The sequence below is a fragment of the Olea europaea genome, chromosome 2 (genome assembly GCF_002742605.1).
Source record: "Olea europaea var. sylvestris chromosome 2, O_europaea_v1, whole genome shotgun sequence".
NCBI lineage: Eukaryota > Viridiplantae > Streptophyta > Magnoliopsida > Lamiales > Oleaceae > Olea > Olea europaea.
Genome location: NC_036238.1, coordinates 30,725,760 through 30,752,995, shown reverse-complemented (window position 1 = coordinate 30,752,995; position 27,236 = coordinate 30,725,760). Strand labels below are relative to the sequence as shown.

General features: G+C 34.9%; 3 protein-coding genes across 4 annotated transcripts in view; 2 read left to right on the top strand and 1 right to left on the bottom strand.

Moving 5' to 3' along the window:
- Positions 1 to 2,416, top strand: part of LOC111370631 (protein NDH-DEPENDENT CYCLIC ELECTRON FLOW 5-like) — a 16,364-nt gene extending 13,948 nt beyond the window's left edge. Inside the window, exons 2-3 of the mRNA XM_022992447.1 lie at positions 1,291 to 1,758; positions 2,057 to 2,416. Coding sequence (XP_022848215.1) covers positions 1,291 to 1,758; positions 2,057 to 2,251 — 663 coding nt within the window. The 3' untranslated portion in view covers positions 2,252 to 2,416. The remainder of the gene's footprint in view (positions 1 to 1,290; positions 1,759 to 2,056) is intronic.
- A 127-nt stretch (positions 2,417 to 2,543) lies between these two features.
- Positions 2,544 to 5,730, bottom strand: LOC111370624 (protein SINE1-like). The gene is made up of 3 exons (XM_022992437.1): positions 5,542 to 5,730; positions 3,778 to 5,103; positions 2,544 to 3,245 (listed from the first exon to the last, which is right to left on the bottom strand). The coding sequence occupies exons 2-3, from the start codon at positions 5,098 to 5,100 to the stop codon at positions 2,757 to 2,759; spliced, it is 1,812 nt and encodes a 603-aa protein (XP_022848205.1). The 5' UTR covers positions 5,101 to 5,103; positions 5,542 to 5,730; the 3' UTR covers positions 2,544 to 2,756.
- A 13,572-nt stretch (positions 5,731 to 19,302) lies between these two features.
- On the top strand, positions 19,303 to 23,898 carry LOC111370615 (thioredoxin-like 1-1, chloroplastic). 2 transcript variants are annotated; one of them, XM_022992422.1, is made up of 5 exons: positions 19,305 to 19,850; positions 21,839 to 21,867; positions 22,531 to 22,707; positions 22,845 to 23,009; positions 23,224 to 23,898. In XM_022992422.1, exons 1-5 carry the CDS (start codon positions 19,637 to 19,639, stop codon positions 23,503 to 23,505), a joined length of 867 nt encoding a protein of 288 aa, XP_022848190.1. In that variant the 5' UTR covers positions 19,305 to 19,636; the 3' UTR covers positions 23,506 to 23,898. The 2 variants fall into 2 exon arrangements, with proteins under 2 accessions (XP_022848182.1, XP_022848190.1); XM_022992414.1 differs by lacking the exons at positions 21,839 to 21,867; positions 22,531 to 22,707; positions 22,845 to 23,009; positions 23,224 to 23,898 and adding exons at positions 20,541 to 20,717; positions 20,855 to 21,019; positions 21,234 to 21,769 and having other exon boundaries at positions 19,303 to 19,879.
- The last annotated feature ends 3,338 nt before the right edge of the window (positions 23,899 to 27,236 follow it).

The window sequence follows — 27,236 nt, the reverse complement described above, 5'->3', positions numbered from 1 at the left end:
TCTACTCTTACACACCACCAGCCTATATTTCTATGGATGATGCAATGTACAAGAATGCATGACTTTTTATGAACATTTTCATGAATTGCATAAGGCATAGAGGTAAGTTTCCATCCCCTATCGGACCCTATGTCGATTTATATTCTATCGAATTTATTCCCCTTCTTTCGAATGCAAAGAATAAATCATCTACAATCACATAATAATTGGCCAAATAATTATGGAAGCATTCAAATCATATAAACCAAACATTTGTCCAATCGAAACTAATGTTGAATTTATGAAATAACGGAAATTTAAATCATCAAAAGGTTCATCAAATTCCTAATGAACAAAAACCCTAGCCTATAATCATCATTTCAAAATCAAGAAATTGAAAAACGAAATTAAAAGATAATAAAAATACACCCGTATGGAATTTCTTCAATTCGTGTGTATAATCTTCAATCCCGTCTCGAGCCCGTGTGAAATTGAATCCAAAATCAAGTTTCTTGCCTCCAATTTTGGTCTCTCCCTTCTCCCTGGTCGTTTCTGCCCTTCATCTGATGAATTTGGGTATTTATATCGCGTCCAAATTAAGTAGGAAAGGAGTTTCAACCAAAACGAAAAACTACGCCCGAGGTTTCAAAAACGAACTATGCGACCGCATAGAAGGAATCTATGCGGTCGCATAGTTCAAATTATTTTGGCCCATTGAATCCCTGAAGCCTTCTATGCGACCGCATAGAAGGTTACACTATGCGGTCGCATAGAAGTAACCATCTATGTGGTTTGTTCAATTTGGTCGCTGAACTTCTTTGTTGCTTCTCTTGACTTCTTTCTTCGATTTCTTCATCTTTTCAACAAATTTTATCTTCCAATTGATGATTGAGACCATTAATTCTCATGCCCCTCATTCGGCACTTCTTTTGAGTATTTGCGCTTTAGTCCTCCAACTTTCAATTGTCTTCATTTCAGTCCCTCTTCAATATTTTCTTCTTCCATTTGTTTTGCTTTGTCATTGAGCTCATACTTGGCATGTTTTCACTCTCGTTTTGCATTTAGCTCAACTTTTCAATATTTGCACATTTGGTCCTCGAACTATCAAATTGTTGCGTTTTGGTCCTTCTTCGGCTCTTTTTTCCTGAATTCCACAATTTCCATTAAATTACCTACAATGCATGAATTTAACTGGATTAAGTCACAATTCAACCATTTTATCCATGTTTAAGTCATGTTTGTGAACCAAATAAGTGTGTAAAAACACACTTATCAATAAGATAATGAAAATGAATTTATTAAGAAATGCAGGTAGAATTGATTAGCAGAAATTCCGAGGGCAATGTTGAGGTAAGACATGTCATAAACCTGCAACAAAATGTTTTAATCTCGGAGATTCTAGTCTCAAATGCAAGCGCTTCAGCCCTACGCCTAATGGGTTCACTCATAAGTCATCTGACAGTAAGCACCCCAGAAGCAACTTATGCAGTGGGACTAGAGGGATCAGATTTCTTTAGGAGGCCTCCAGTTCTGGCAAATTTTAGCATTATTCCTCCCGACTTTGGCAACAGAAACGATCAGGTTTCCGAGAAACTCTGGGGCCATATTGCACTTAACAAACTTATTCTCAGACAGAACACTGATGATGACTTGAAAAGCACGAGGAGAAACATAGAAGAAGAGCGGAAGGGTGAAGAAAAAGACAACCAAAAGCATTTGACAGACAAAATGAGCAGGATTTATACCAGTGCACCTCGAAACTTCACGGTCATTGATCGGGTAAACAAATTTTAACTTATTTTCTTCTAATTCTTACTCTGCTGACTCTCAGTCTTATTCTTTTCCTATCTGGGGGCATTGCATTTTGCCTGTTCTTATGGATTTTCTGTCTGAACCCCAACAAGATGGGTAACATGAAGATTGGACATGCTGCCCAAAGCCATCTGTCCATATAAATAGCTTATAAAAATGATCAAAATTATACCTACATGTAGCCAAGTGTTAGCATTGTTTGGACATGTCAATGTATAATGAACCATTTTCTATCTTTAACATCATGTCCCCCTTGAAATAACAGGGTAGAAGAAACTCAGTGGTAATTAGAAGAGATGGGTTCAATGAACTTTACATGTTCAGTCCTGGATCAAGACACAAATGGTACGGCAAATATTCTTATATATGCGTAGGTCAAGCTGCCCTGCTGCAACCCATTAGCTTGAACTCACAAAGTGAATGGAGAGGAGGACAACATCTACACAACCCCAATTTCTGAAATGCAAGCGGAGAACCTTCTACATGGCTAAATAATTTTTGAACAGAGAAAGCAAATTCTTTCAGACTGTGCAGATATAACATGCTTTCTCTATTTTAAGTTCCCACCGAGTCTTCACGTTAGACCTTGAAATATTATGAGAATTCTCCACAATTTTTCATAAGATATTCAGAGTAGGGTTGAATCTAACAATCACCAATACAGTGCTCAACATCAATTCAGTGAAGGATTTTGTTGTCACTATAGTTGATTCTAAATCCATCACACCCAACAAGATAAGCTAGATGCAAGATTGACACATGAATTAAATATCTTGAATTTTAGCTTTCTTACATATGCAGCATATACTGAAATTGACCAGTAGAGAGAAAAGCAGGACTCCTAATGTATCAGGAGAAATAGCTTTCCTAAAGCACTTCTGGTTGCTAAATCCTGTTTAGCATCTCAAGCTATTATTATCTAAGGTTTTTGAAATTGATCAAATCACTAATTTAAGCAAGCCAGGTTAGGTGGGAACAAGAACATAGCTGGAGTTCTGATGATCAAACCCCAGCAAAAATAAAAATACAACAAATAGGACTAAAAGAAGACATCCCAATATTTCGCGACCAGGTTTTCTATGGACTTTTTGAATATTGGCACTCTGAGATTCAGTTTGATTTCCACAAACCTCTGGTGACACTTGCGAATCCGTATCAGGAAGCACATCTCCGGTTGAAGATACCGATTCTGATTTACCATGAAACAGTTCCCCACCGCAGGAGAAGTTTTTGCCCCTTTCAATGTTACAGTGCATGCCCTGAGCAAGGCCATTTTGTTCATGCTTTGATGTAGGAGCCCACTGAAATTTACTCGAGAATGGACTTTCGAACCTTTTAGTTTGTCTCTCGGAGAAATCTGATATCACGTCATTTGAATCCTGAAGTGAACAAACGAGCTTCCTTGGAGTAGTGAAAATATTTACACCATCGATATTAATGTGAGACTGTGTCCTCTGAAACATGAAACAAAGTAATATATGCATTATAAGAAAGATTAGAATAATTCTAAAATTTCCATCTAAATTTCTATTCTAAATGCCAGAGAATATACATTCAAGCAAATTTTCAATTTTGCTAAATAAAAAAATGTATAACTTCTGGAAGAAGATGCTTGCCATACTGTTCAAAATTCAAACAAATGATGCACTGGAGCCTAAAATAAATTTTCTTTGAAATTTAGTTAAATTTGCCTCAGACAGGATGCTCTCTTTTTCACAGAGTTATAGCAAATTATGGCTCTCCATCTGATTCAAACAAGTATTAGCCCCTGTTTGGCCCCCATTACGTGGAAAAAGTAATGATTGGAATAGTATTTTTTTGAAAAATAAATGGTTGAAAATGAGGAAAAAATTTCGATTTACGTGTAATATTATTTTATGAAAGATTGTGTAGTTGAAAATAGAAAAAAGAAAAATGAAATGTAATATAATGAAAATTAATGGGGCTTAAACAGTTGCTTAAAAGCTATTGAAAGTCAAAACTCACATGAGGACTGGGAGTAGAGCTTCTGACAATTTCATTTTCCAAACTTCCTTGCAGAAACCCTGCAAAATTTTCAGATGAATCTCCAGAGTCATCAGAAAAGTCGCCGTGCTCAGAGTTTATGATGGGACTTCCTGGAGTTATCTCAGAAAATATTCCATCTTTTAGTGATACATCTATATTCTCATGCCTTCGCCAAAGTTTACGGTTCACACTCCTACGATCATAGGACCCGAGTTGAGGGACCTGGTTCATTGAAATGGGTGATTGCATAAAATAATCATATCCAAAAGCAGAATCAACAGTTTGTGACTCTGGTGATGCAGTGGGAGGCGACTGTTCTCTAGAACCACCCACATTCCTCCTCCTGATGTTCTCTCTCCTCTCTGAGTTTGAGCCAGTGATTGAACCCTCGTCCCTCTCAAGCTTTGAACCATTCTCGACACATATTCTCTTTGCAGTTTGCAGTGCTTCAAAAGCAGCCCCAGTTACAAAGGGCATTCGATCAGACTGGCACTTCTCCATCTCCTTAATTATCAAATCCAATTCAGAGAATATACTCTTGGCGTCCAAACATCTCATCAGAGAACTCACCATATGAATGGCTGAGAACTGTTTTTGAGTATTTCCCTCCATAAAACCAGAATTCAGGATTTGCAATCCAGACGTTATCAACAGTCTTGAATAAGCTTCAACAGTCAAGCTATTGTGTTTAGCCAAAGCCATAACTAAGGCCATATGTGAATTGGTCTGTGCATGTTTCTCCAAAGCTCCAGTAACTCTCTGACAGACCTCATTCACCATCTCATTTGAAGCAAATCGCCAATTATCAGATTCCACAAGTGCCTGTAAGCAAAGAGCAGCTCCAGAAGAAATATTCTCTTGGCTACCCAAAAGAGAATTAGATAGGGGTCTACAGAGAGAGTGGATTATATATCTCTTCTTGTCATTTGCTGTTGTTGGGTCCATTGCATACCTCGCAATAGCTGGAACAACCTTTGAGCAAGCCTGGTGAAGAGCAAAAGATCCTGCACTCGAGGACAGGGTCTTGATAATGGTAGTCATGATGTTATCTATTTGAGGGACTATATTGGGTCCATGGACACGAGCAAGAACTTCATAAAGTGAAATCGTATGCTCGCCCGACGATGCCCCATTTTCTTTGGTTTCAGAAACCTGAGCAAGAAACAGAGGTATCGCTTTGGAATCCAAGTCTTTTACAAATGATTTCAACGTTTTCATAGCTGACCTTCTACTGTCAGCATCCTTGTCGAGATTCTCCAACTCCCTTTGAAGTATTGGGCTTAGACTTAGACTCCTTCCCATTTTCTGTAATTCAATTTATGTGAAAATCAGTCAATAAACTGAAATCAGCATCCTAAACTACCAAAGATTATACTTTATTAATTATGCCCAATATCATCTCAAAACCAGCAATGACCATGGTTAAATTATTTAGTCAAAATTTCCGTATCTTGGGCATGTGGATTTGAAAATCTTGGAAGAAATCATATTATTGGAATGGGAACAAGGAAAAAACCAACTTCAATTTAACTCCAGTAGAGGAGTTAGGTCGTGCATTCAACATTAATTGGCGAAAAATTAGAAGAATTGTAAATTAACAAGTCAGAAACTCGGCAAAAATGATCTCCTTTCAAGATCCAAGAAATGAAGCCTTAGATGGTTAAAGATGAGTAAAGTCTTGAAACTACACAAAAACTGAAAAATGGAAAATGGGAAGCATTTTGTTTTGCTAAAAAATATTACCTTTATTCCAAGAATCAGCCTCCGTCTACCCTTATTATTTGTTTCTCCCTTTGAATAGAGAGAATATGAATCCTGTGGTGTGAAAATATAAAATGAGTATTTAGAAGGGGGAAATGAATCTCAAATAACAGGGCAAAAATGAGCTCCTGCGTTGTGCAATGTAAAATACTGAAACGGGTGTATTTGGTGCAGTGTGATAATTTTCCTTTTAAATTTTGGGGGGCAAATTCCATTTCGAATCTTTTTCTTTATTCCCCCGCTATCCTCATTTTGTCCTCCTCCTTCCAATAAGTACAAAAAAAATCAAATAATTCAAAAAAAAAGTCAAATCAAATAATAATAACAACAAGAAGAATAATAATAAATAGTCGTCTTCCTCGGCCCACCATTCGCATTTCTTCTTCTATCCCATCACCAAACCATTGCGTGCAATAGAAATACTAACATTCATATACATTTCTAGAGAACGAGAATAAATGAATTACAAAATAAGAAAGAGAGAAAATCAAAAGAAAAATGTTATTGAGTACCACATAGAAAATGAATTACAAAATAAGAAAAATACATATTTGAGCCATATAAACTGGAGTTATAACTCCAATGAAGTTAAATAACATTACTCAAATCAAAATTAGCAACAATTGAGCAAGCCACTACAAATATATTAATAAGCATTATCTATTCAATGAAATCAGCAAATAAGTGTGTGTGTGTGTATCTATATATATAGAAATAATCTCCTAAGCACCGGTGACATGACACACTATTTAATTGGTGAATCATTAAATACATGAGACTTACCATTAACTTTTTTACTAATTAAATGGTGTGTCATATCACCGATACTTAACATAAATTAAGCACGGTACTTGGAAAATCATTTCCATGTATATAAAAGATTAAGGTTGTAAACCATTAACACAAATTTTTTTTCCACATCGACGAGCTCTTATACACTTGGACAAATTGTTAGTAGCTCAAGACCTTCTCCGATAGTAGGAGAGATGGCTACAAGCACTTCGACGATCAAATTAGATAAATATAATAGTATATTTGAGTGTGGGATGATCAATAGATGTAAGTTATGTTAGTGTACGGGCACCAAGGGTTTACTCGATAATGGAAACGAAAGAGAAACCTTTTTTTGAGTAGGTAAAATTGCATTTCCTTCAAATAATGCTAATCTCCTATTTGGGCTCCATTATAAATAGATTTTGGAGAAAATATATTTTGGAATAGTGATTTTTTACAAAATGTGTGGTTAAAAAATAATAAAAAGTTTTGAATTTATGTATAATATTATTTTATTAAAGAATATATAATTGAAATAAGAAAGAGAAAAATGAATTTTTCTAAATTGAGCCTAAACAAGAGCTAAGTGTGGGCTTTTATAGTAGAAGATGAGGAGTTATCATCGTTGGATCAAGAGATACGTGGCATCATCCTAATGACCAATGTGTCTTCTTCTAAGTGCCACTCCATCAATCATAGGTTGATGGACATTTAATATTTTCTGAAAGTGGCCACCCTAGAGTCTAAGTCTAACCTCTAAAATATAGACTGACAATTTGATTTTTTAGATGCTTATTGCAGAGATGTCACATCAATTAGTCACAGGAGGATCTTGTACAAAAGATCTCTTATAAGAAGTGAAGTGGGAGGTACTTCCAGTCAACCAAAACGCTAATTTTCAAGGTGATTCATTGTTGAGGTAATGCTCTGGCTTGGAATGTTTTCATATAATGCGTGAATTTACAGTGAGGAAGTAATATTTTGATATCTTGTAAAGCAGCTATGCAAACGATTTTTTTTTTTTGATATCTAGGTATCTCAGCTTATACCAGACTAAATTCTGGACCCCCAAGACCCTTACCCCTAGAACCTTGGAGGGGGTAAATTGCGGGTTATGTCTCAACTGGATCACAGGTTCCCCCCATTGCCTGTACACTTCTGCGCACAAGAGACCCTCCTCCAAAGTAATTGCTCCATACCAAATTTTTGACCGCAGGTGTCCATCAGGAATCGAACTCTCCACCCTGCCGCTGGAAGCAAGACAATGTTGATTGATCCACCAGTTGAGCTGTGCCCGGGAGGGCGCAAACGATTTGTTTTATAGGTGAGGTCTTAGTGTAAAGGACAAAGCTCTAAAAAATAGGCAGCTTGATAAAGCTATGAGATAGAAGCGAGGTCCTAGTATAGAGCATGAGGCTCGATAGATAGGCAGGATGATGAAATTGCGAGATAGAGGTGAACTTTGAATGGTAAGCAACTTTATGAAGCTGGGATGCAGATGCGAGGTGGTGCAAGAATTCGAATATTACAACATATGTGATTTTAGGCATCTGAGTTGATGAGAAATTCTTAGGTATTCTGCTAATGAATAATGATTCAAAAGCCCTCACATGTTTCCAAGAAAAACAACTGAGGCATCGCCTATTTTAAAGACAAGTGTCTCCTAGGTCATTATTGTTAATTGTGGCATATAGCTATGCAAGTTCGAGGTCACACGATCATATGCACATTTGAGATGCATCGCCTCATCTACGCCCTTCATCATGTCTGATGCTTCATTTCAACAATTCTAATTAACTGATAAAAGGATGGCCAGGATCATTCTTGATTTAACCCATTGACTGAGGATTGTTTCCTCTGCCCATAAAAGGCCACATTCCCTCACATTGCAAGTATTTACTTTGGAAAAAATTTGAAATCTCACCTATACACCGCTTCTTTGTATTTTCCAGCGATTTACTTGTATTTGTCAGTGGTATTCATCATTTTGGAAATTTTTCTTCCTAGAGATGAGCATTTTTAGTTTTTGAAATAGATGCTAACCAAGAAAAGAAAGTTGCCGAAGTTTGAAACTGTAGCATTAACAGATAAAAGCATTATAAGATTGCAAAATAAATTGCCTCTAAAATTGAAAGATTTAGGAAGTTTTACTTTGCCCATTTCGATTATAAATTCTTGTTATATTAATGTTTTGTGTGATAAAGCTGCTAGTCGAAACTTAATGCCATATTCTATTTACAGTAAATTAAGATTAAACAAAGTCAAATCAATATCAATAACGTTACAGCTTGCTGATAGAACAATTTCATGTCCACGAGGCAAAGTTGAGGATGCGTTCATAAAAGCAGGAAATTTAATATTTTTAGTGGATATCATTGTGTTGGACATAGAAGAATATTGAGACATTCCAGTTATATTGGGTCGATCATTCTTAGTAACAAGCCGAACTTTGATTGACATGGAGAAAGGTAAACTAATATTGAAGGTGGATGTCAAGGAAGAGATATTCAATATTTATACCACATTTGAGCAACCATCCAAAATCAAAGATTATTGTAGAATTGATGAAAAAGAACCACTTGATCAATGAGAAAGTTCCAATAGAAGAGAACTTGACGGACCTCTAGGTAGAGAAAAAAAAATGACAATATCAAAATTTGAAGAGCAAAAAAAGAGTAATAAATGAAAATTGTACGAAGTGAAGGAATAACATAGCCTCATTCGAGCCACCATAATCAATTAAGGACCAAAGTCGAGTTTTAGACTATAAATCAACAACTAACAGAAGATAGCCCAATTTTCTAAACTCTAAGCTATTTAATTTTCATAATTGCATTATATATAGAAAATAGGATTGCAAATTAATATATAACCATGTTTCTAGGTTTTTCTTAATAAAATAAAATATATAAATTTGGGAGTTGACCACGGTCAATCGTGGGTTTTGTAAACCGCAATTCTAAAATATCCTTGTATACCACGAGTCATCCATGGGATTGCAACCCGCAGTCAACATAGTTAGAAAATTGACTTCAAGTTTGGGGCTTGGATAATTCGATTTTTTGGCACCATTATGTGACTAGTTGATTGAGTTGGGATTAGGATTTGATGCAGGAGTTCTTGGGTTGTGATTGTGTGAAAATTATGGATCAAAACACATCAAGAAATATTAGATTTAAAAGGGAATTTTCATTGAACATAATGTGTTCGATGAAATTACTCAATAAATCGACTGATTTTTTTTAGCACTAGCTTCGCATGATGCATTCTTGCATTGATATACAATAGTCATGATGATTATTATAAAATTTTAAATTGTTTATTTTGATAGAATATGTTAAATTAATTTTGAACTTGGTTGACGAACCAAAATCATGATTAAAAACACTACTTTACCATTTGAATAGGAAGATATTTATATGAATGGGGATTTCATGTGGTATTTTTTGTGTGGATTGTCTAAGGTTAATAAGATAAATATTGGGTGAAAATTTTAAGTTCGGGATTAGTTCTTGGGAATGAATGTTTAATAAGGGGTATTACACTAATTATTGCAAAAAAAAAAAAGTTATCTTGTTGTAAAATGTCTCTTCGTAGCCTTTATGACTTAGGTGATTAAACTCGTAAGGGTATTTAAAATCTGATACCCTATAGTCATCTAATTTGGAAGTCATCAACCAAAAGTTCGATACAAGGGTTATTTAGAAAACTTAATGAAGACACACTACTTGCATTGGTTAAGCCTTGAATATTTATTTGAAAGAATTAGACATTTAACAATTATTAACCTAGTTGATTGTTAGAAGTTGAAGCAATAAAAAAATTGAAGAATCCTTATAATTGGTGAAGTCTCAGCCAAACTTAATTAGGAAAGAAAGAGTGTTGTGAAATTATTCTTAGAATGAACATTTCAAGCGCGTGATTGAAAAATAAGTTTGGGAATGTGCATCACATGAGAAAGAAATGAAATATTTTACTATAAAGGTTCGGGAAATAACCAACCTTAGAGCTCATGATTATTGAATTAATTATGTACATACACATCGATCAAACATTGAATGAGTAAAGAATTAGTTTTATTTGCATTATTTATTATCTTGAGCGAATATCTACTTAATTTATGTTAAATTTGGTTAATTGTAAGTAAAATCCAGATTGAACAAGTTTGAATGAATTCGATTAAAGTTGTACAAAATTGAAGTACTACAGACCAAAATGATCAAGCCTTGTAGTAGAGAACCAGCCATCCAAAATAAAGAGGACTTGGGATGTATAAGAACTTAATATGGAAAACCAAAATGCACTTAACTATAAAAAATTCCAACTTTTTGTTGGATTCTTAATTACACTCAAATTTCACACTAAAGATGCCTTAGGACTCCTTTTTTGTTAGAGCCCTATTTTTTCATCAAAATATATTTTTCAATATTAATTACACTCCATTTCAATCAAACATTTTTCAATAAAATAATATTACACGCAAATTCAAAAAATTTTCTTACTTTTTAATCACATATTCTCTATCATAACACTATTTCAAAATGCATTCTTGAAAATAATGGGGCTCAAACAACCCCTTAGTAAACACTTGATCGTTCGATTTTTCGCAACTGTACAAGATCGTGAACAAGTAATAAAGTGATGAATAAAGTATTGTTTCTAAGATGATTATATATTTAATCAAGGATCAGTTAATCTTAACCTTAATCGAATAGAAATTTTGTTTTATGAATTCATGCTATCAACTAATTTACTAACTAATCTATTGAGCTATTTATGAAGGTTTTTATGAAATTATGGGATATGATCACTAAGAATTCGAATTCCCCTTAGTAATCCATTTTTAATGCAAATCAATATCATAACAATATGTATGCATTCTTGTTAATAAATATTCCTAAGTTAATTATATATCCACTCATGTGACATTCTTATATCTCTATAAAAGATGCGAACATGAAAGTATGCATTAAAAATGTTAAAACATCTATAAAAATCATGTAAGGTATAGTGGTATATCTCTATCCACTATTGAACTTTACAATGATTGTTGTAAATGTTATCTAATTTATCGTTTCTTTTGAAATCAATAAAATTCACAAATCATTCAAATCAATGGCTAATTAATTGAAAAGTGTTAAACATAATAATAAGCATCCAATAAATGATACATATTGGACGTCCAAATATTTAATTTATATATTTTTAAAAATCATAACTAGGGTTCATCTATATCATTAATTAAAAACTTAGCCTAGTATTGAAACATTACAGGAAAACATGTTAAGTGAAAAGACATAACCCGAATTATTGATAAATTGAGGAGATGAAGATAAATTGAAATATTTGATTTCTTGATGAATCTTCACTTGCGTCTACTTTTCTTTGCCCAAAAATCAAGATTTAATCTTCACTTGATTGAATTCTTACAATTTCCCTTTAATTTTCTTTCAAACACTATGAATTTCATCCCCCCTTTGATGATAATAATTGATGTATATTGAAGTATGAGATGCATATAAGGGGTTTTCCTAATGTATTATGTTGTTAGGTATTTATAGGAGTTGAAAATCATGTATAAATTAGTTTCCAAAAAAGTTACAATCGAATAAGGAAAGTTGCTTTCTCGCGCGCATGTTATTTTCTCTGTATAGTTGTTCGTATTTTTGTCGTAACTTTAAGTTTCAATATCTAATTACGATGATTCAAAATGAGTTGCAAAGTTAACTCAAAGGGTTACTCATTTTCTAGAAATAGAAAGTCAATTGAGTGTATTAGTCTTTAATTAGATTCAAAGTGATGAGTACGGGATCGTTGACAAGTAATACATGATGAGTAACGTACATCGTCCCACAAGAAATAAAATTCAATTGACTGTACTAATCTTTAATTAAATTCAAAGTGAGCAAACAAAAGTGATTTGTTGTTTTTAATTATTCTAACTTAATCTATGAAAACTTGTAAAATTCGAATTTAGTATGTGTATGGAATGAATGTATTGGATTAGGAATTTACCTATTATTATCTATTCCAATTATCAATTACGTAGCTAGTTTCGTTCATGCATTGTTGACAATAGGTAATTTTATTATAATTAAAAAAAAATTCAAGATAAATTAAATCTATTATAGTCATGACCCAAATATATTCCTATTTTGAATTTGAATTAATAGAATGCATTCAGTTTCACAATTATCTAAAAAATGGCACAGTAATAAATATTATTCCTAACATTTATTGCATATATGTTAATCAAGCAGTGTTCTATACCTATTGTGAGCTTCCCAACACTACAACAAGCAACATATATTCAATTGGTAATCGTGCAATCAAATAATAAAATTAGGTATACAAGATTAATCAAAAACAGCAAAAATTTAACTAAACTATTTTTCTTGAATTAAAAATATAAATAATAAAACATTTCATTTCATCTAAGAAAAAGAATTAGCTTAGCATGTTATATAATAAATCACACAAAAATATTTGGAAAAACATTACCCGAAATTGAAAACAACGATTGAAAAATGAAAAATCAATTTCTTCTTTGTTAATCTTCAACCCGAATTTTGAATCTTCAATCTCTTATGTTAATCTCTTTTAAATCTTGTGCTAGCCTCTTTCTTGTGGTGAAAAATATGTATCATAATGCGTCCCCCGTTCTAGTCATTTCTTGTAGGTTAAATTTGATTTCCATAAGAGTTTAAGGTTAAAACAGAAGCTGGGTCATTCGGTCCAAAATTTTGCCCCTACGCACACACCGTATGCTAGATTTCCTCTCTGTAAGAGCATAACATGGTCCCCTGCCGATGCCACATTAAGCCCATGCACACTAGCCATATATATAATAATAATAAAAACTTTATTTTATTGCACTTTGGTCCCTCAATTTCAGTTTTTATTCATTTTAGCTCTTTTTTACGTCTCCTTGGTCACTTAGCTTCCACTTCTATCTAATTGACTCCACACTTTTTCCAATCATCGATAGTGAGTCCAAATCAACTATTAGTACTTTGTAATTTAGTTCCCAAACTTTGGATTCAATCCCTTTTAGCCAAATTTTCGCCTTTTTTGTCCACTTCCATCGTTTTTCAGCAAGATACATCTAATAAACAAAATATACACAAAATTAACTCTTATTTCATTTAAAATAAAAATAATTGTTCTACTTTAACGATTCACATAAGTGTAATAAATACACTTATCATAGATTATTATGATCATCATCATCATTATTATTATGGGGCACACAATTTTAGAGAGAGAAAAATACAAAATCATTAAGATCAAGGGGTAAAAAGCTATGTTTGAAGACTTCTGAAATTGAAAAAGATTCTTAGTGCAAGATACAATTCTTTCCATCATTACGATTCTAAAACCCGGTAATGAACTCTATACTTTTTTATTATTTTTCTCTCATTAATATGAGTAGCTAAATCATAGTTAAAACAAACAATGTAATCTATGTGACCCTTTAATTTAATTTTCAAGATTCTAGTAGTTTAATCTTTATATGTTTATTTTATTTATGGTGTTTAATGCTTGAATTATATGGCCAATAATTCAAGGATCTCACCTATATGTTTAGACCAAATAGTAAAATTCAAGAACTAGTATAAACATGTAGAGATACTTTTTCTAATTAATGCGGTCATTACATGGATTCTTAGAAATTTAATGCATTTAACAATGGTGTATCCTGATTTATATAAAGATATGAAATTGACTTTGTTAAATAGAATCAAACTGAAATCCAGTGAGGTAAATTGAATACTTTAGAAAAATTCTACCAAATACTATATTAGTCATGAATCTTCATCAGTGAATTAAAGGGGATCCATAGATGAAATTGTAAGCCCTATCCCCAGTCTTCATACTTTAAAAATTCTAATTTCATAAATTATATGTGTTAGATTAATTTAGAATAGGTAAAATAATTTCGATACTCAATCACCAAATCATAATTTATTTTTCGTCAAGTAGGAGTTAGAAATTAAATTATAGTCTTCGTGGGAATAATTATTTAGACTTATAGTTTCACTATATTACTTGTTACAATCTGTATACTTACGGTATATAAAATCGACAACAGTCTACCATCGAGAAACTCCATGTAATGACGAGCCATTTAAGGAGGTGCTCTCATCTCCATTTCAAGAGTGATTTTTCATTTTGGGATGATGTTATCACCCGTGAATCCATATAATGGCAAGCTAATGAGGGCCAGCTCATGGTCTACTATTACCATATCATAGATGGCTCCTAAAACAATGTTAACAAAGCTCCCATTGTCTACCAACATATTCTTCAATCTATTGCGTGCTATCACAACCTTTACCACTAGGGCATCACAATAGAGATAGTATAGACATGTCGCATCTTCTTAAGTGAAGGTGTTGGGCTTAACACCCCCAGCCTCATGGCCATGGTTTTTGACTATACAGCTAGCCATTGGAAGACCATTGGCCTTCCTAGCATAATTCATTTGCACATTCTAGGATTCATTCCCTACATAGGGACGTTCGAAGATTGTGTATGTGTGTTATCTACATCTACTGGGTGGTCTTTCATTTGCCTCTACACATTTCTTTGTCTTTCTCTATTCTCATAACTCATATAGCAAGAGGGAGTCTTTTCTAGGAGGTCACCTCGCCTAGGCTATTCGACTTGCCTTAACAGGGGCGAATTCTCTTTGGGAGCAATTATCTCTTCTAGGCTCACGAAGGTTATTCCACTCCATGAGTGGTGCTATATTTCTACATTCACTTGTATCATGACTCAAATAATCACTGATAGGTACAGTAAGGGTCTTATGTTGACGTAGGGCCTAGTTCTAGTCCATTGCTAGATCTTATATCGACGTAGCGCCTATTTCTAGGTCTGTTGCCTCTTGGTAAACTGATGGGCAAGGGATAATTTCTTGGATCTCATAGGCATTAGGTCTTGCCTCTTTATAAGCTAAGACTAGTAAAACGTTCGAGGTGGTCATAGCATAGGATTTGGACTAAGGTGGGGACGATTTGATGCACCTACTTGGGTCTGTCGTTGGTTCACCAAGTGAGATGTTGGACTTCTCACTCTTTGCCTTTAAAGGGATGGAAGTCTACTAGCTGCCCTATTGTGATCAAGCTTATAGGACCTACATTGCCTATCAGGATCCTTCTCATCAACTTGGTATCTATGCGGTTGGGAGGTCCCTGCTAGTTCCCTTGCAACTTCTATTGACTTTTTCTCATGCCTATTTCTAGGCTAAGGGTCTCTTTGGGGTCTATAATTTTGCATTTGCTCATATGGCCTTACTAAGGTAGGTGGCTGTTAGGACCTATTTCTAGAAATGTTTGGGTCAATCATATTGAAGATACTAATGGACCCTTGAGGTCTTTGCTCTCGTTCATATTTAGGAGGAAAATTATCCCCTTCGTTGAATGGATCATTCGCATGTCAAAACATGTAGTTTGTTAACACATCTACTCCTACCTCCCTTTCAATATGGCTGGCACCTCTTCAGTAGTTATGAGATTGAGCCCTTCACTTTACACTTTTTCTTCATTTTGCTGATGGAAGAGGGCTGGCTGGGCACATTTTAGGACATTTGATAACCCGCTTGTCCTTGCATTTGGAGGATGAAGTATTACATGGAGTTTTTCTTCATGATATTCCTCATCTTGGTGACAATTTCTACTAATTTTCTAGTAAGGCATACAACGACCCTTCCACCTTGACAATGATGATGGTGAAATCGACGGTGCGTAACAATGGTTCGGAGGACCTTTTCTTTAGAGACCTCCATTGACCTCCTTGGATGTATATCTTCTACACTAGCACTTATTATGGAAGATGGCTCTTTTATTCAAAGAAGAGGTCTCTTCAGCATATTCTTATTTTTTAATCTTCATTTTTCAAAGAATTCAAACACCTAAACTAAAGAACACTCAAACCTTTTTCTTTTGAAACTTCTACTTGTTCTTTATTCAAGAGTAAAACCTTTTTTCAAGGGAGAAGTTGAAGCACTTTTTCGACAAGCTTTTTCACGGGGTTGCTTGTGGTTGATAGTGTGGTTTCCATAGACGGTGCCAATCTATTAATCTCGATTTTTGCAAAGGTGATATGGTCAATAGATCTTGACTCCACTTACGTCCATGTAGACAAGCTCCTACAGACTTCGACAAACCATTAGTAGCTCATGACCTTCTTCGATGGTAGGAGAGGCGATAACAAGTATTTCAGTTGTCAAGTCAGCCAAGGATAGTAGCATATTTGGGTGTGGGATGGTCGAAAAATTTGAGCTATGTTAGTTTACTTGTACCCGAGGGTCTATAAGATAATAAAAATGAAAAAGCAACCTTACTTTGAGTATATAAAGTTGTATTACCTTCAAGTGACACTAAGGGTGTGTTTGATAGGGTGAAAATTCCATGGAAAATAGAATTGCAATTCCATATTTTCATTTTTTTGGTGTTTGATTGGCAAAAATTTCCTTGGAATTCAGTTTCCACATTTTCGTGCCACATAGACATTTTCCATGTTTTGGAGGAAAATGGTGAGAATCCATTTTCCTGGAGATTTTTCTTTTTTCGTTTAATTTTTTTTTTTTTGGCAATGAAAACAAATTTTAAAAATTATTGTAAAAAAATATTTTCCTTTAACTGAAAATCTCCACGTAAAACAAAGCTAAACGAGCACTAAAAGATAAATGATTTTATTGATTTTTTAATTTTTTAATTTTTTTGGCAATAGAAACAAATTTCATCCCTAATACCAGTAAAATCTATCCATTTAATTGATAATTTTCATATAAAATAAAATCAAACGAATATCAAAAAACACTTTTATTTCAACATTTTTATGTGAAAAATTATACAATTAAATACAATAATTTATAATTCTCAGGAAAGCAATTTCTAAACAATTCAATTCCCTGAAATTCGTTTTCTTTCTACCAAAATTCCATCTTTGCAATCAAATGAACCCTAAGTGTAAGCTTTATAATAGAAGAAAAGGAACTGTCATCGTTGGATCAAGAAACATGTGGCCTCATCCTGATATCCGAAGCGTCTCATCCTAGGCATCACTCCATCAATCATAGGCTTATTTGGCATTTGATATTTTTTGAAAAGTGTCCACATTAGAGTCTAGGTCTGACATCTGAAATATAGATTGATAATTTCACCTTTTGACACCTACTGCAAAGATACCACATCAATCAATCATTGTAGGATCTTGCACAAAAGATATCTTATAAGAAGTGAGGTGGAAGGTGATCCTCATCAACAACAAGGCTAATTGCATCGAATCCCCTTTTGTAGCAAGTGATAACACCTTGCCCAGGCAATACAAGGTCAGTCTCTACATGGCACCTCGACGGAAGTGGTACATCACCTTGACCTCCTTATGTACGACCTCACCTCAATCAAGTAGGATGGTGACATGGAGTGTAGACCTAATTGGACTTGCAAGCTGACTGTCACGTGGCCATGACCTAGAGCCTCATTGGAAGAGGCGTAACAAAAACTTTGTCAAATGCATCCTAAAACTAATATATACCTATAGCTAAGGCCCTCAACATTTAGTCAATATATGCCTCTAAATACTAGTGACATGACACACTTGTTAATTGGTTGATCATTTAATTCATAGACTTACCATAAAAAATTGTTCTCCAATTAATAGATGTGATATATGACTGATGTTTAGGAAATCATTTCTCTCTATCCATACACATATATAGAGAAAGAGAAATGACGGTCCTTATAGCACTGACGTTCTCTATGTTCATTTTTTTCTCTCCCTCTTATAATGTGTTAGCAAGCTTCTTACCAAGTTTGAATTCAATTTGAGCCCATTTGTGAAGAAACCTAGGGGACAAAGAATGGTGTCATACAATTTTATTGAAATAATTTCAATATATTGTCAGATAGAATGTTTGATAGGGCCAAAACCTTGAGAGCTTCATATTAAAATCGAGATTCACTATGGATAAAATGAAGCATTATTTGGAGATTTGAGGATAAAGTTATGAAAATTACGATTTGTCAACTTTTAGATGTCTATTCATATCATCAGGGTCAAAGTTACTAAGTCTATTGCAAGAGGGACATGCTTTAGATATCTATTCATGTCATCAAGGTCAGCTAGTTCATTATGTGCTTCCACCCTACAAAGGGAAATCCTTGTGGGGTATCTTTATGTAAAAAAATGCACAATCCTTATAGTAGTTGTAAAGAGTAAGGAACACACCAGGCACTTACTCGGCCTTCGTGCCCTCATGGGGACCCTTGAGGGACCTGATGTTATTCGACGAGCATTTTTATGCTTTAAATGCTGCAACATTGATATGAAAATGCCTCTAAGCCGAATTATTTATCTAGGAACCTCGTTTGGATTGGCTATATAGAAAGTGATGAGGTCAAAGTTTAACTTGTCAATCATGCAAATGATCCACAATGCTTGAGATGGAGCAAGAGTGCTTATTTCCATATGGGTTCTACCAAGCGTACAGAACCCTTTTTCACAGACATCATACAGATATCTTACACTTCGGTGAGATTGGATTTTTTCTACCTTTTTTTAATACATGGCTCCTGCAGTGGGGCTGACCTCTATGTGAGGCTTATAATTTTTCTCTGTGAAAACACTTCTGTACAACTAACATTATACTTTTCATATTAGGCATATTTCTTTTCTTTCGTAAAAGAAATAACAATCAAACACTTTAAAAAGTTAAAATTCGAATGGAAAGAACCTTTTCTCATGAAATTTTTTCAATCAAACGCATCCTGATTCAACAGGCACTGCCGTATGTTATCATCAATTTATGACAATAAAACTTGTGTGGATTTCTACTAATCATGCGACGTGTCCTGATATTGAGCGCTCACGTGCAATTCTTTCCACCATATATTTAACAAAACTCACTTTACCATTATCCGGATCCCAATTATATTATAACATATCCAAATTTTTCTTTGGTGTTGTGCTGGCACATCGCTATTGAATATAGATCAGTCACAGCTCCACGATCAGAGGCACATTCTAGAAAAATATCCATATCCAGATTATTAATTGTATTGTTCTTGACCTTCCTCTGCTTAACTTTTGCTTTGCAATAACCTTTATTCTTTAAGCAAAGACCTAATCTTTAATTCCAATTCTCTTTACTCTTTGTACAACTCCATACACCTCAATTTTTCCGGAGTCTAGACCTTTTCTTTTTTCTTTTAATTTCTGATTTCGTTTGCGATTGATAATAATATTGATTTTCTTGAATCGGAACTCGTAAGTTGAAATAGGAAAAGAAAGCGAGATGGCAGATGTGATTAGCCAGACCAGTTTGATTTTGCCGTGTGTTGGTCATCAGAGTCGACATGGGGTGGCGGTTTTTCCGAGTAAATCGCCAATTTCTTTATCTGCTACGAGGTATTCATCTTTGAAACTCCAAAACACAGCTCTCGCATCGTCTTCATCTTTGGTAGGAACCGAATTTTTCGCCCGTGGAAACATCGGAGCCATCAGACGAAATCCTCGACCACCGCCTCCTAATGCCCACGTTTGTTATTTGTCCTCAATACTCTTCAATTATTTCAATTATGTAGTGCAGATTTGAAATTGAATTTGTGGTGTATTTGCCCGTTTCTTTTTATTTTATTAAATTGACACCATCCATGTTAGATACTACAAAATATGATGGGGTTTGGCATTATTATATCGATACAATTCACAAAATCTGAGCAGAAAGCCAGCTCTCTTCATTGCGTTTCACCACACCACCCCCACCTGATCTGAAGCAGCGTTTCTATACCTTTTTTTCAAAGAGTTGAATTTTGCCTGCCTTATGAATCGATCATTTCCGTCTGAACATATTTTTGCTTGAAAGGAGAATTCCTTTTTCTTTCTCCAGGTCAATTAAAATTTAACTTGACAAATTAAACGATTGCATTTTATACGAATAAACTTGTGGATGGTTGTGTTGCTGCTTTATTTATTTAAGTTATATCCCTACAACTGTCCTAACAGAAGTTTTCATACCTATGCAAAAATATAGTCTTTCTGTTTCCCTGGTTAATTAATTTGTGAATATGTTTCCGATGGTTTGATTTCAATTTTCAGGTTCCATGATTGATTTGGCTCTTAGGTTGTAGCATTCTGGTTTGTTATTGGTGCATAAATCTTAAGGATAATTCTAACCTTTGAATTGTGTGTGTATACAGGTGGGCTTTGCAATTGGGAAAGCTCAGAAGTGGTGGGAGAAAGGGGTTCTACCTAATATGAAAGAGGTGACTGGTGCCCAAGACCTGGTTGACTCCCTTTTGCATGCTGGGGATAAACTTGTTGTAGTTGATTTCTTTTCCCCCGGCTGTGGAGGTTGCAAAGCTCTTCATCCCAAGGTACAACCAAACATTTTAGGCTTGTGCTTGTTGAATTTTGACTGATGTTTTGATTGAAGACAAAATCAATTGATCATCATTTTGTCTAGAGGTATGTTTGTTAATAATCAATCAGGGTTGTGTTTTTGGAACCACAGATATGTCAATTGGCGGAGATGAATCCGCACGTGCAGTTCCTGCAGGTTAATTATGATGAGCACAAGGCTATGTGCTATGCTCTTAATATCCATGTCCTTCCCTTCTTCCGCTTTTATAGAGGTGCTCATGGTCGTCTGTGCAGTTTTAGTTGTACCAATGCCACGGTGAGTCTTATACCTTTGTTCCCCTGTTTGTTACTTTTCTTTACTTACCTGATATATGGGTTGAAGCTGAGAGTTTACAAGTCCTGCAACGATGTTAAGTTCTTAGTAATGCTTGCCCCGGCTATGTGGCCTTGTGTTCACACGTTATTTCTTTTTCTTTGCGCAATCTTACTCTGAAACCATACTCATAGTGATGTTGATGATATCATGACAGATCAAGAAATTTAAAGATGCTCTGGCGAAGCACAGTCCGGATCGTTGCAGCTTGTGTCCCACCAAAGGGCTGGAGGAGAAGGAGCTACTTGCTCTCTCAGCTAATAGGGATCTATCCTTCGTCTATGATCCATTACCTAAGGAAGAGGGACAAGTATTTGTTCCTGAAAGGGAGAGGGAAGAGATTTTAAGTGCAGTAACATCACCATTGTCTCATGAAGCGATACTCCCCCTCTCTCTTCCCCTCCCCCTTCCCCTTCCGCTTCCATCCACTACTCGATAAAGGCGACTCGAAACTTGAGGCACCTCGTCTTTGGGGAAGATTGTTCAGTTAGTATTTTAGGCGGCTGGATCCAAGTGCCTTCCCTCATGTACAGAACTCGAGGAAACTGATCTTCTCCAGAAGATTATTCAGTCTTTTTAGGTGGTCAGAGCCCAACTTCTTTCCCTCTTTGTGCAGATGTATGTTATCTTCTAGTGTAAATTATGTTGGTGAAGGGCGATAAACAAACGAAAATGCTATATGCAAGGCATGTAGATGTTTAAACCTTATTATTGCAAGCGCCGAATTTTTCGCCCGTGGAAACATCGGAGCCATCAGACGAAATCCTCGACCACCGCCTCCTAATGCCCACGTTTGTTATTTGTCCTCAATACTCTTCAATTATTTCAATTATGTAGTGCAGATTTGAAATTGAATTTGTGGTGTATTTGCCCGTTTCTTTTTATTTTATTAAATTGACACCATCCATGTTAGATACTACAAAATATGATGGGGTTTGGCATTATTATATCGATTCAATTCACAAAATCTGAGCAGAAAGCCAGCTCTCTTCATTGCGTTTCACCACACCACCCCCACCTGATCTGAAGCAGCGTTTCTATACCTTTTTTCAAAGAGTTGAATTTTGCCTGCCTTATGAAAGATTGATCATTTCCGTCTGAACATATTTTTGCTTGAAAGGAGAATTCCTTTTTCTTTCTCCAGGTCAATTAAAATTTAACTTGACAAATTAAACGATTGCATTTTATACGAATAAACTTGTGGATGGTTGTGTTGCTGCTTTATTTATTTAAGTTATATCCCTACAACTGTCCTAACAGAAGTTTTCATACCTATGCAAAAATATAGTCTTTCTGTTTCCCTGGTTAATTAATTTGTGAATATGTTTCCGATGGTTTGATTTCAATTTTCAGGTTCCATGATTGATTTGGCTCTTAGGTTGTAGCATTCTGGTTTGTTATTGGTGCATAAATCTTAAGGATAATTCTAACCTTTGAATTGTGTGTGTATACAGGTGGGCTTTGCAATTGGGAAAGCTCAGAAGTGGTGGGAGAAAGGGGTTCTACCTAATATGAAAGAGGTGACTGGTGCCCAAGACCTGGTTGACTCCCTTTTGCATGCTGGGGATAAACTTGTTGTAGTTGATTTCTTTTCCCCCGGCTGTGGAGGTTGCAAAGCTCTTCATCCCAAGGTACAACCAAACATTTTAGGCTTGTGCTTGTTGAATTTTGACTGATGTTTTGATTGAAGACAAAATCAATTGATCATCATTTTGTCTAGAGGTATGTTTGTTAATAATCAATCAGGGTTGTGTTTTTGGAACCACAGATATGTCAATTGGCGGAGATGAATCCGCACGTGCAGTTCCTGCAGGTTAATTATGATGAGCACAAGGCTATGTGCTATGCTCTTAATATCCATGTCCTTCCCTTCTTCCGCTTTTATAGAGGTGCTCATGGTCGTCTGTGCAGTTTTAGTTGTACCAATGCCACGGTGAGTCTTATACCTTTGTTCCCCTGTTTGTTACTTTTCTTTACTTACCTGATATATGGGTTGAAGCTGAGAGTTTACAAGTCCTGCAACGATGTTAAGTTCTTAGTAATGCTTGCCCCGGCTATGTGGCCTTGTGTTCACACGTTATTTCTTTTTCTTTGCGCAATCTTACTCTGAAACCATACTCATAGTGATGTTGATGATATCATGACAGATCAAGAAATTTAAAGATGCTCTGGCGAAGCACAGTCCGGATCGTTGCAGCTTGTGTCCCACCAAAGGGCTGGAGGAGAAGGAGCTACTTGCTCTCTCAGCTAATAGGGATCTATCCTTCGTCTATGATCCATTACCTAAGGAAGAGCGACAAGTATTTGTTCCTGAAAGGGAGAGGGAAGAGATTTTAAGTGCAGTAACATCACCATTGTCTCATGAAGCGATACTCCCCCTCTCTCTTCCCCTCCCCCTTCCCCTTCCGCTTCCATCCACTACTCGATAAAGGCGACTCGAAACTTGAGGCACCTCGTCTTTGGGGAAGATTGTTCAGTTAGTATTTTAGGCGGCTGGATCCAAGTGCCTTCCCTCATGTACAGAACTCGAGGAAACTGATCTTCTCCAGAAGATTATTCAGTCTTTTTAGGTGGTCAGAGCCCAACTTCTTTCCCTCTTTGTGCAGATGTATGTTATCTTCTAGTGTAAATTATGTTGGTGAAGGGCGATAAACAAACGAAAATGCTATATGCAAGGCATGTAGATGTTTAAACCTTATTATTGCAAGCTTTGAGATCTTTTTTTTGGGATCCGAACTTGCAAAGTGGAATGTATAAAACATGAACGTGCTGCGAATCTCAGCTTTCTTTTAACGTCAATGTAGTTCGATATTTCTACTGTATATTTATAAATAATGTATTATGTTACGCTTCCTCTTAACTCTTAACGAGATTTTGGGTCTGCTTGGCTAATTTTGTTAGTGTGTTTTTTGTAGCTAAATCTTTTTTAAGAAATGGTTCAATACGGTTTTTGTAAATTGGTGAAGTACTTTTAGATATTAGTTTTCAAATAAATATTAAGATAGGAAGCTTTGCTAATTTGGTTTAGACTTAATATCGTCCTTCTAACCAGTTGAGGTGAGGTACTTGAGGTGATATATAAGGTTCATCGAGGTATGATGTAGAGGTGTTAAGCATGCTATAAAGGAGGTCAAGGCACTTGGCCTCATTTAAAAAAGACATTTTACCTGTCACATCTTCCTAAATATCTTTCGTACAATTTTCACCTAGAATTGATTGGTGTGACATTTCTACAGCTATTGATAAATTACCAATCAGTGTATTAAAAGTTAGAGCTAGGAATTGCGGTGAATACTTTTTAGAAACGTTAAATTCCACTCAACCTATGATTGATGGAGTAACAACTAAACGATCATCAACATGAGATCATGTGTCTTTTCAATCAACAGTCAGTATTTCACCTTTATTACTATAAAAGTTCACGCTAATGAAGTTTTACACTCAAGCTATAAATCGCTCACATAACTCTCTACACACTCGAATTCGACCTCCTTTTCTTAGTGGCTTACGTTTAGGGATGGCAATCGGATTCGTCGGTTCAAACCGCTCGTAGCTCGGCTTGAGGCTTGGAGGCACCGAGTCAAAGCTCGGGCCGAGCCTCATTTTTGAGAGTTGGCTCGAGCCGGACCGGCCCGTATTTAAAAATAAAAAAAAAAAGATAAAAAAATCCGCTGCCTGTTTGGCAGCTAAAATAGCTGCCAAAAAGGCAGTTATAACAAGCTGTCAACCGACAGCAGATTAGCTGCCTGTTTGGCAGCTTATTTTAAGCTGCCAAACAGGCAGCAAGAGGTGTAGGGGGAAAAAAATATATCTAGAAATCGAGCTCAGCCTGGGTCGGCTCTGTAAAGCTTGAGCCGAAAGTTCGGGTCGAGCCTTAATTTTCCAACAAAGCTTTTGCTCGGGCCGGCTCGGGCCAAAAAAAGCCCGCCAGCCCAAGCCAAAAAATTTAGCTTGCAAGTCAGCTCGGCTGGACTCGACTCGACTCGTTGACATCCCTACTATATTGCACACACAAAATGCTATTGACTAACTTGATCGTCGGGGTGTTAGAGTTCTCACCACAAATCGCTCTCATAAATCTATTGAACCCTTTTTTTATTTATCCATTATGGTTGAAGTATATTTACATTCTTAAAGCTTTATTAGTTGGGTTTATTTATCTCTTTCTTCGAATTTTATAGTCTTATTAATTGGGCAAATTGCATGAGGTTTACTATTTTTTAAATATGCTTTTTTGTTCTTTTGATCTAGATAACATCATTTTAAATTAAAACAATATCATGGTAAATGTTGTTACAAAATTTTAAAAAAAAATTAAAATGTGATTTTTCTTTGGCAAAAATAATTGACAAATAATTACATAATCAACATACATAAATGTTTTTGAACAATTTAATAACATTTTCTGAAATTAATATTTTTTTTCAAAACTTGACAAAATAGAAGTAATCAAATAATAGTTAATTAATCAAACGAAAAGACTGATCACTAATCAATTTATCATCTGTTCGAAACTCAATTAACTTGTCATGTATTTACAACAATAGTTGATCTCATACCATTTTCTTACTGAATATTTTATCAAAGCTTGACGAAATAGAAGTAATCAAATAATATTTTTGATTAATTCTAGTTTCTTTGTTTTTTTTTTAAATGTTTATATGAAAAGCTTAAAAAAAGGATTTTTTTTTATTAAATTCTAAAACAGTTTATTTTTGTTCTAAATTAATTTTTTTTCTAAAACTAATAAGATAACTAATATATTAATATAGCACAATGTGGAATTTATGTTAAGAGGGGAGGTCTCTGAAATTTCTGCACATGGATGGAATGTTGTTGAAATTGTCATAAATCTTCAAGGGAGATTTGTGTAATTTGCTCAGAAAAACGAATTAACGATTTCAAAATTTTTTTAGATTATGAAAACATTAACAAACTTGATCTATCTACAATAATGACTGATCTTGTATTATTTGAAATGCGATCACATATTATCACGATTGAACTCAACTAGTCTCCAAACAAAAAGACTAGACACTAATCGATTCAACATCTATCTGGTACTCAATTAACTTGGCGTCTATCTAAAGTAATAGTCAATCATATACTATTTTGAAATTCGATCACATTATATCACGATTAAACTCAATTAGTCTCCAAATGAAACACTGGTCACTAATCGATTCAACATCTATCTGGAACTCAATAAACTTGTCGTCTATCTATAGTAACAGTTGATCGTATACTATTTTGAGATTCGATTACACTATATCACGATTAAACATAACTATTCTCCAAACAAAATACTGGTTAGTGATTGATTCATCTATTTGGAACTCAGTTAACTTGTCATCTATGTACATTAATAGTCGATCCCATTTTAGTGGTTTAGCATTGAAATATTCTCTCCTATAAATATCACTCATTTTCTCTAAGTAAATGGAGACCCAAATAGAAAGAGGTTCTTCTTCCTTAATTAATATAAATTATACCCAAATAGATGCTCTACAAATAGAAACTGAAATCTTCCTAATTTTACCATCCTTTTTACGAAATATAAATCATTTTCTTCATATCCCAAGTCAAAGAGAACAGTTCAATCCCTACTGTATTATAAATCATATAATATGTATTAAAATGGATTTTTACAACTATTATCCAATTGGATCAAATATAACCCGTGCATCCAACTTAACTAATGTTATTGGAAGAATAAACATTCTAACATTTCATTTGACCATCATTTCATTGGAAGAAGAAACAACCCAAGTCCATTTCCTTCTTCAAGCAAAAAATCAATGGTTCCACCATTCTTTGTTTTCTTCCATAAACCCATTTTAGCATTCAGTCATGAACCCAGCTAACTCTTCACAAGAGAATCTGGAAACACAAAAATCACTTGTAAGACCATCTATTCGTGGACAAAATTTTGACGATAAGTCGTTATGGAATCATGTCAAAGTTCTTGATACGACAGTAGGTGGATGAGGAAATCGCACTTGGAGTTGCAACTACTACAGCAAGAAAGTGACAGGATCATATTCCAATGTAAAGGCTTATTTGCTAAAACTTTCCAATCATGGGGTTCAACCTTGTAAAGTTGTGATTGATGACATACGAGATCACGAGGAAGCACAGGCAAGCTGAATGGAGACAATCA

Excerpts from the sequence above, each read along its gene's own strand:
- LOC111370624 (XM_022992437.1), bottom strand. The coding sequence starts at position 5,100 with ATGGGAAGGAGTCTAAGTCTAAGCCCAATACTTCAAAGGGAGTTGGAG. Across the intron at positions 3,246-3,777 it reads GCTCTACTCCCAGTCCTCAT|AGGACACAGTCTCACATTAA; the intron begins GTGAGTTTTGAC and ends TTCATGTTTCAG.
- LOC111370615 (XM_022992422.1), top strand. The coding sequence starts at position 19,637 with ATGGCAGATGTGATTAGCCAGACCAGTTTGATTTTGCCGTGTGTTGGT. Across the intron at positions 22,708-22,844 it reads GCAAAGCTCTTCATCCCAAG|ATATGTCAATTGGCGGAGAT; the intron begins GTACAACCAAAC and ends TTGGAACCACAG. Across the intron at positions 23,010-23,223 it reads TTAGTTGTACCAATGCCACG|ATCAAGAAATTTAAAGATGC; the intron begins GTGAGTCTTATA and ends ATATCATGACAG.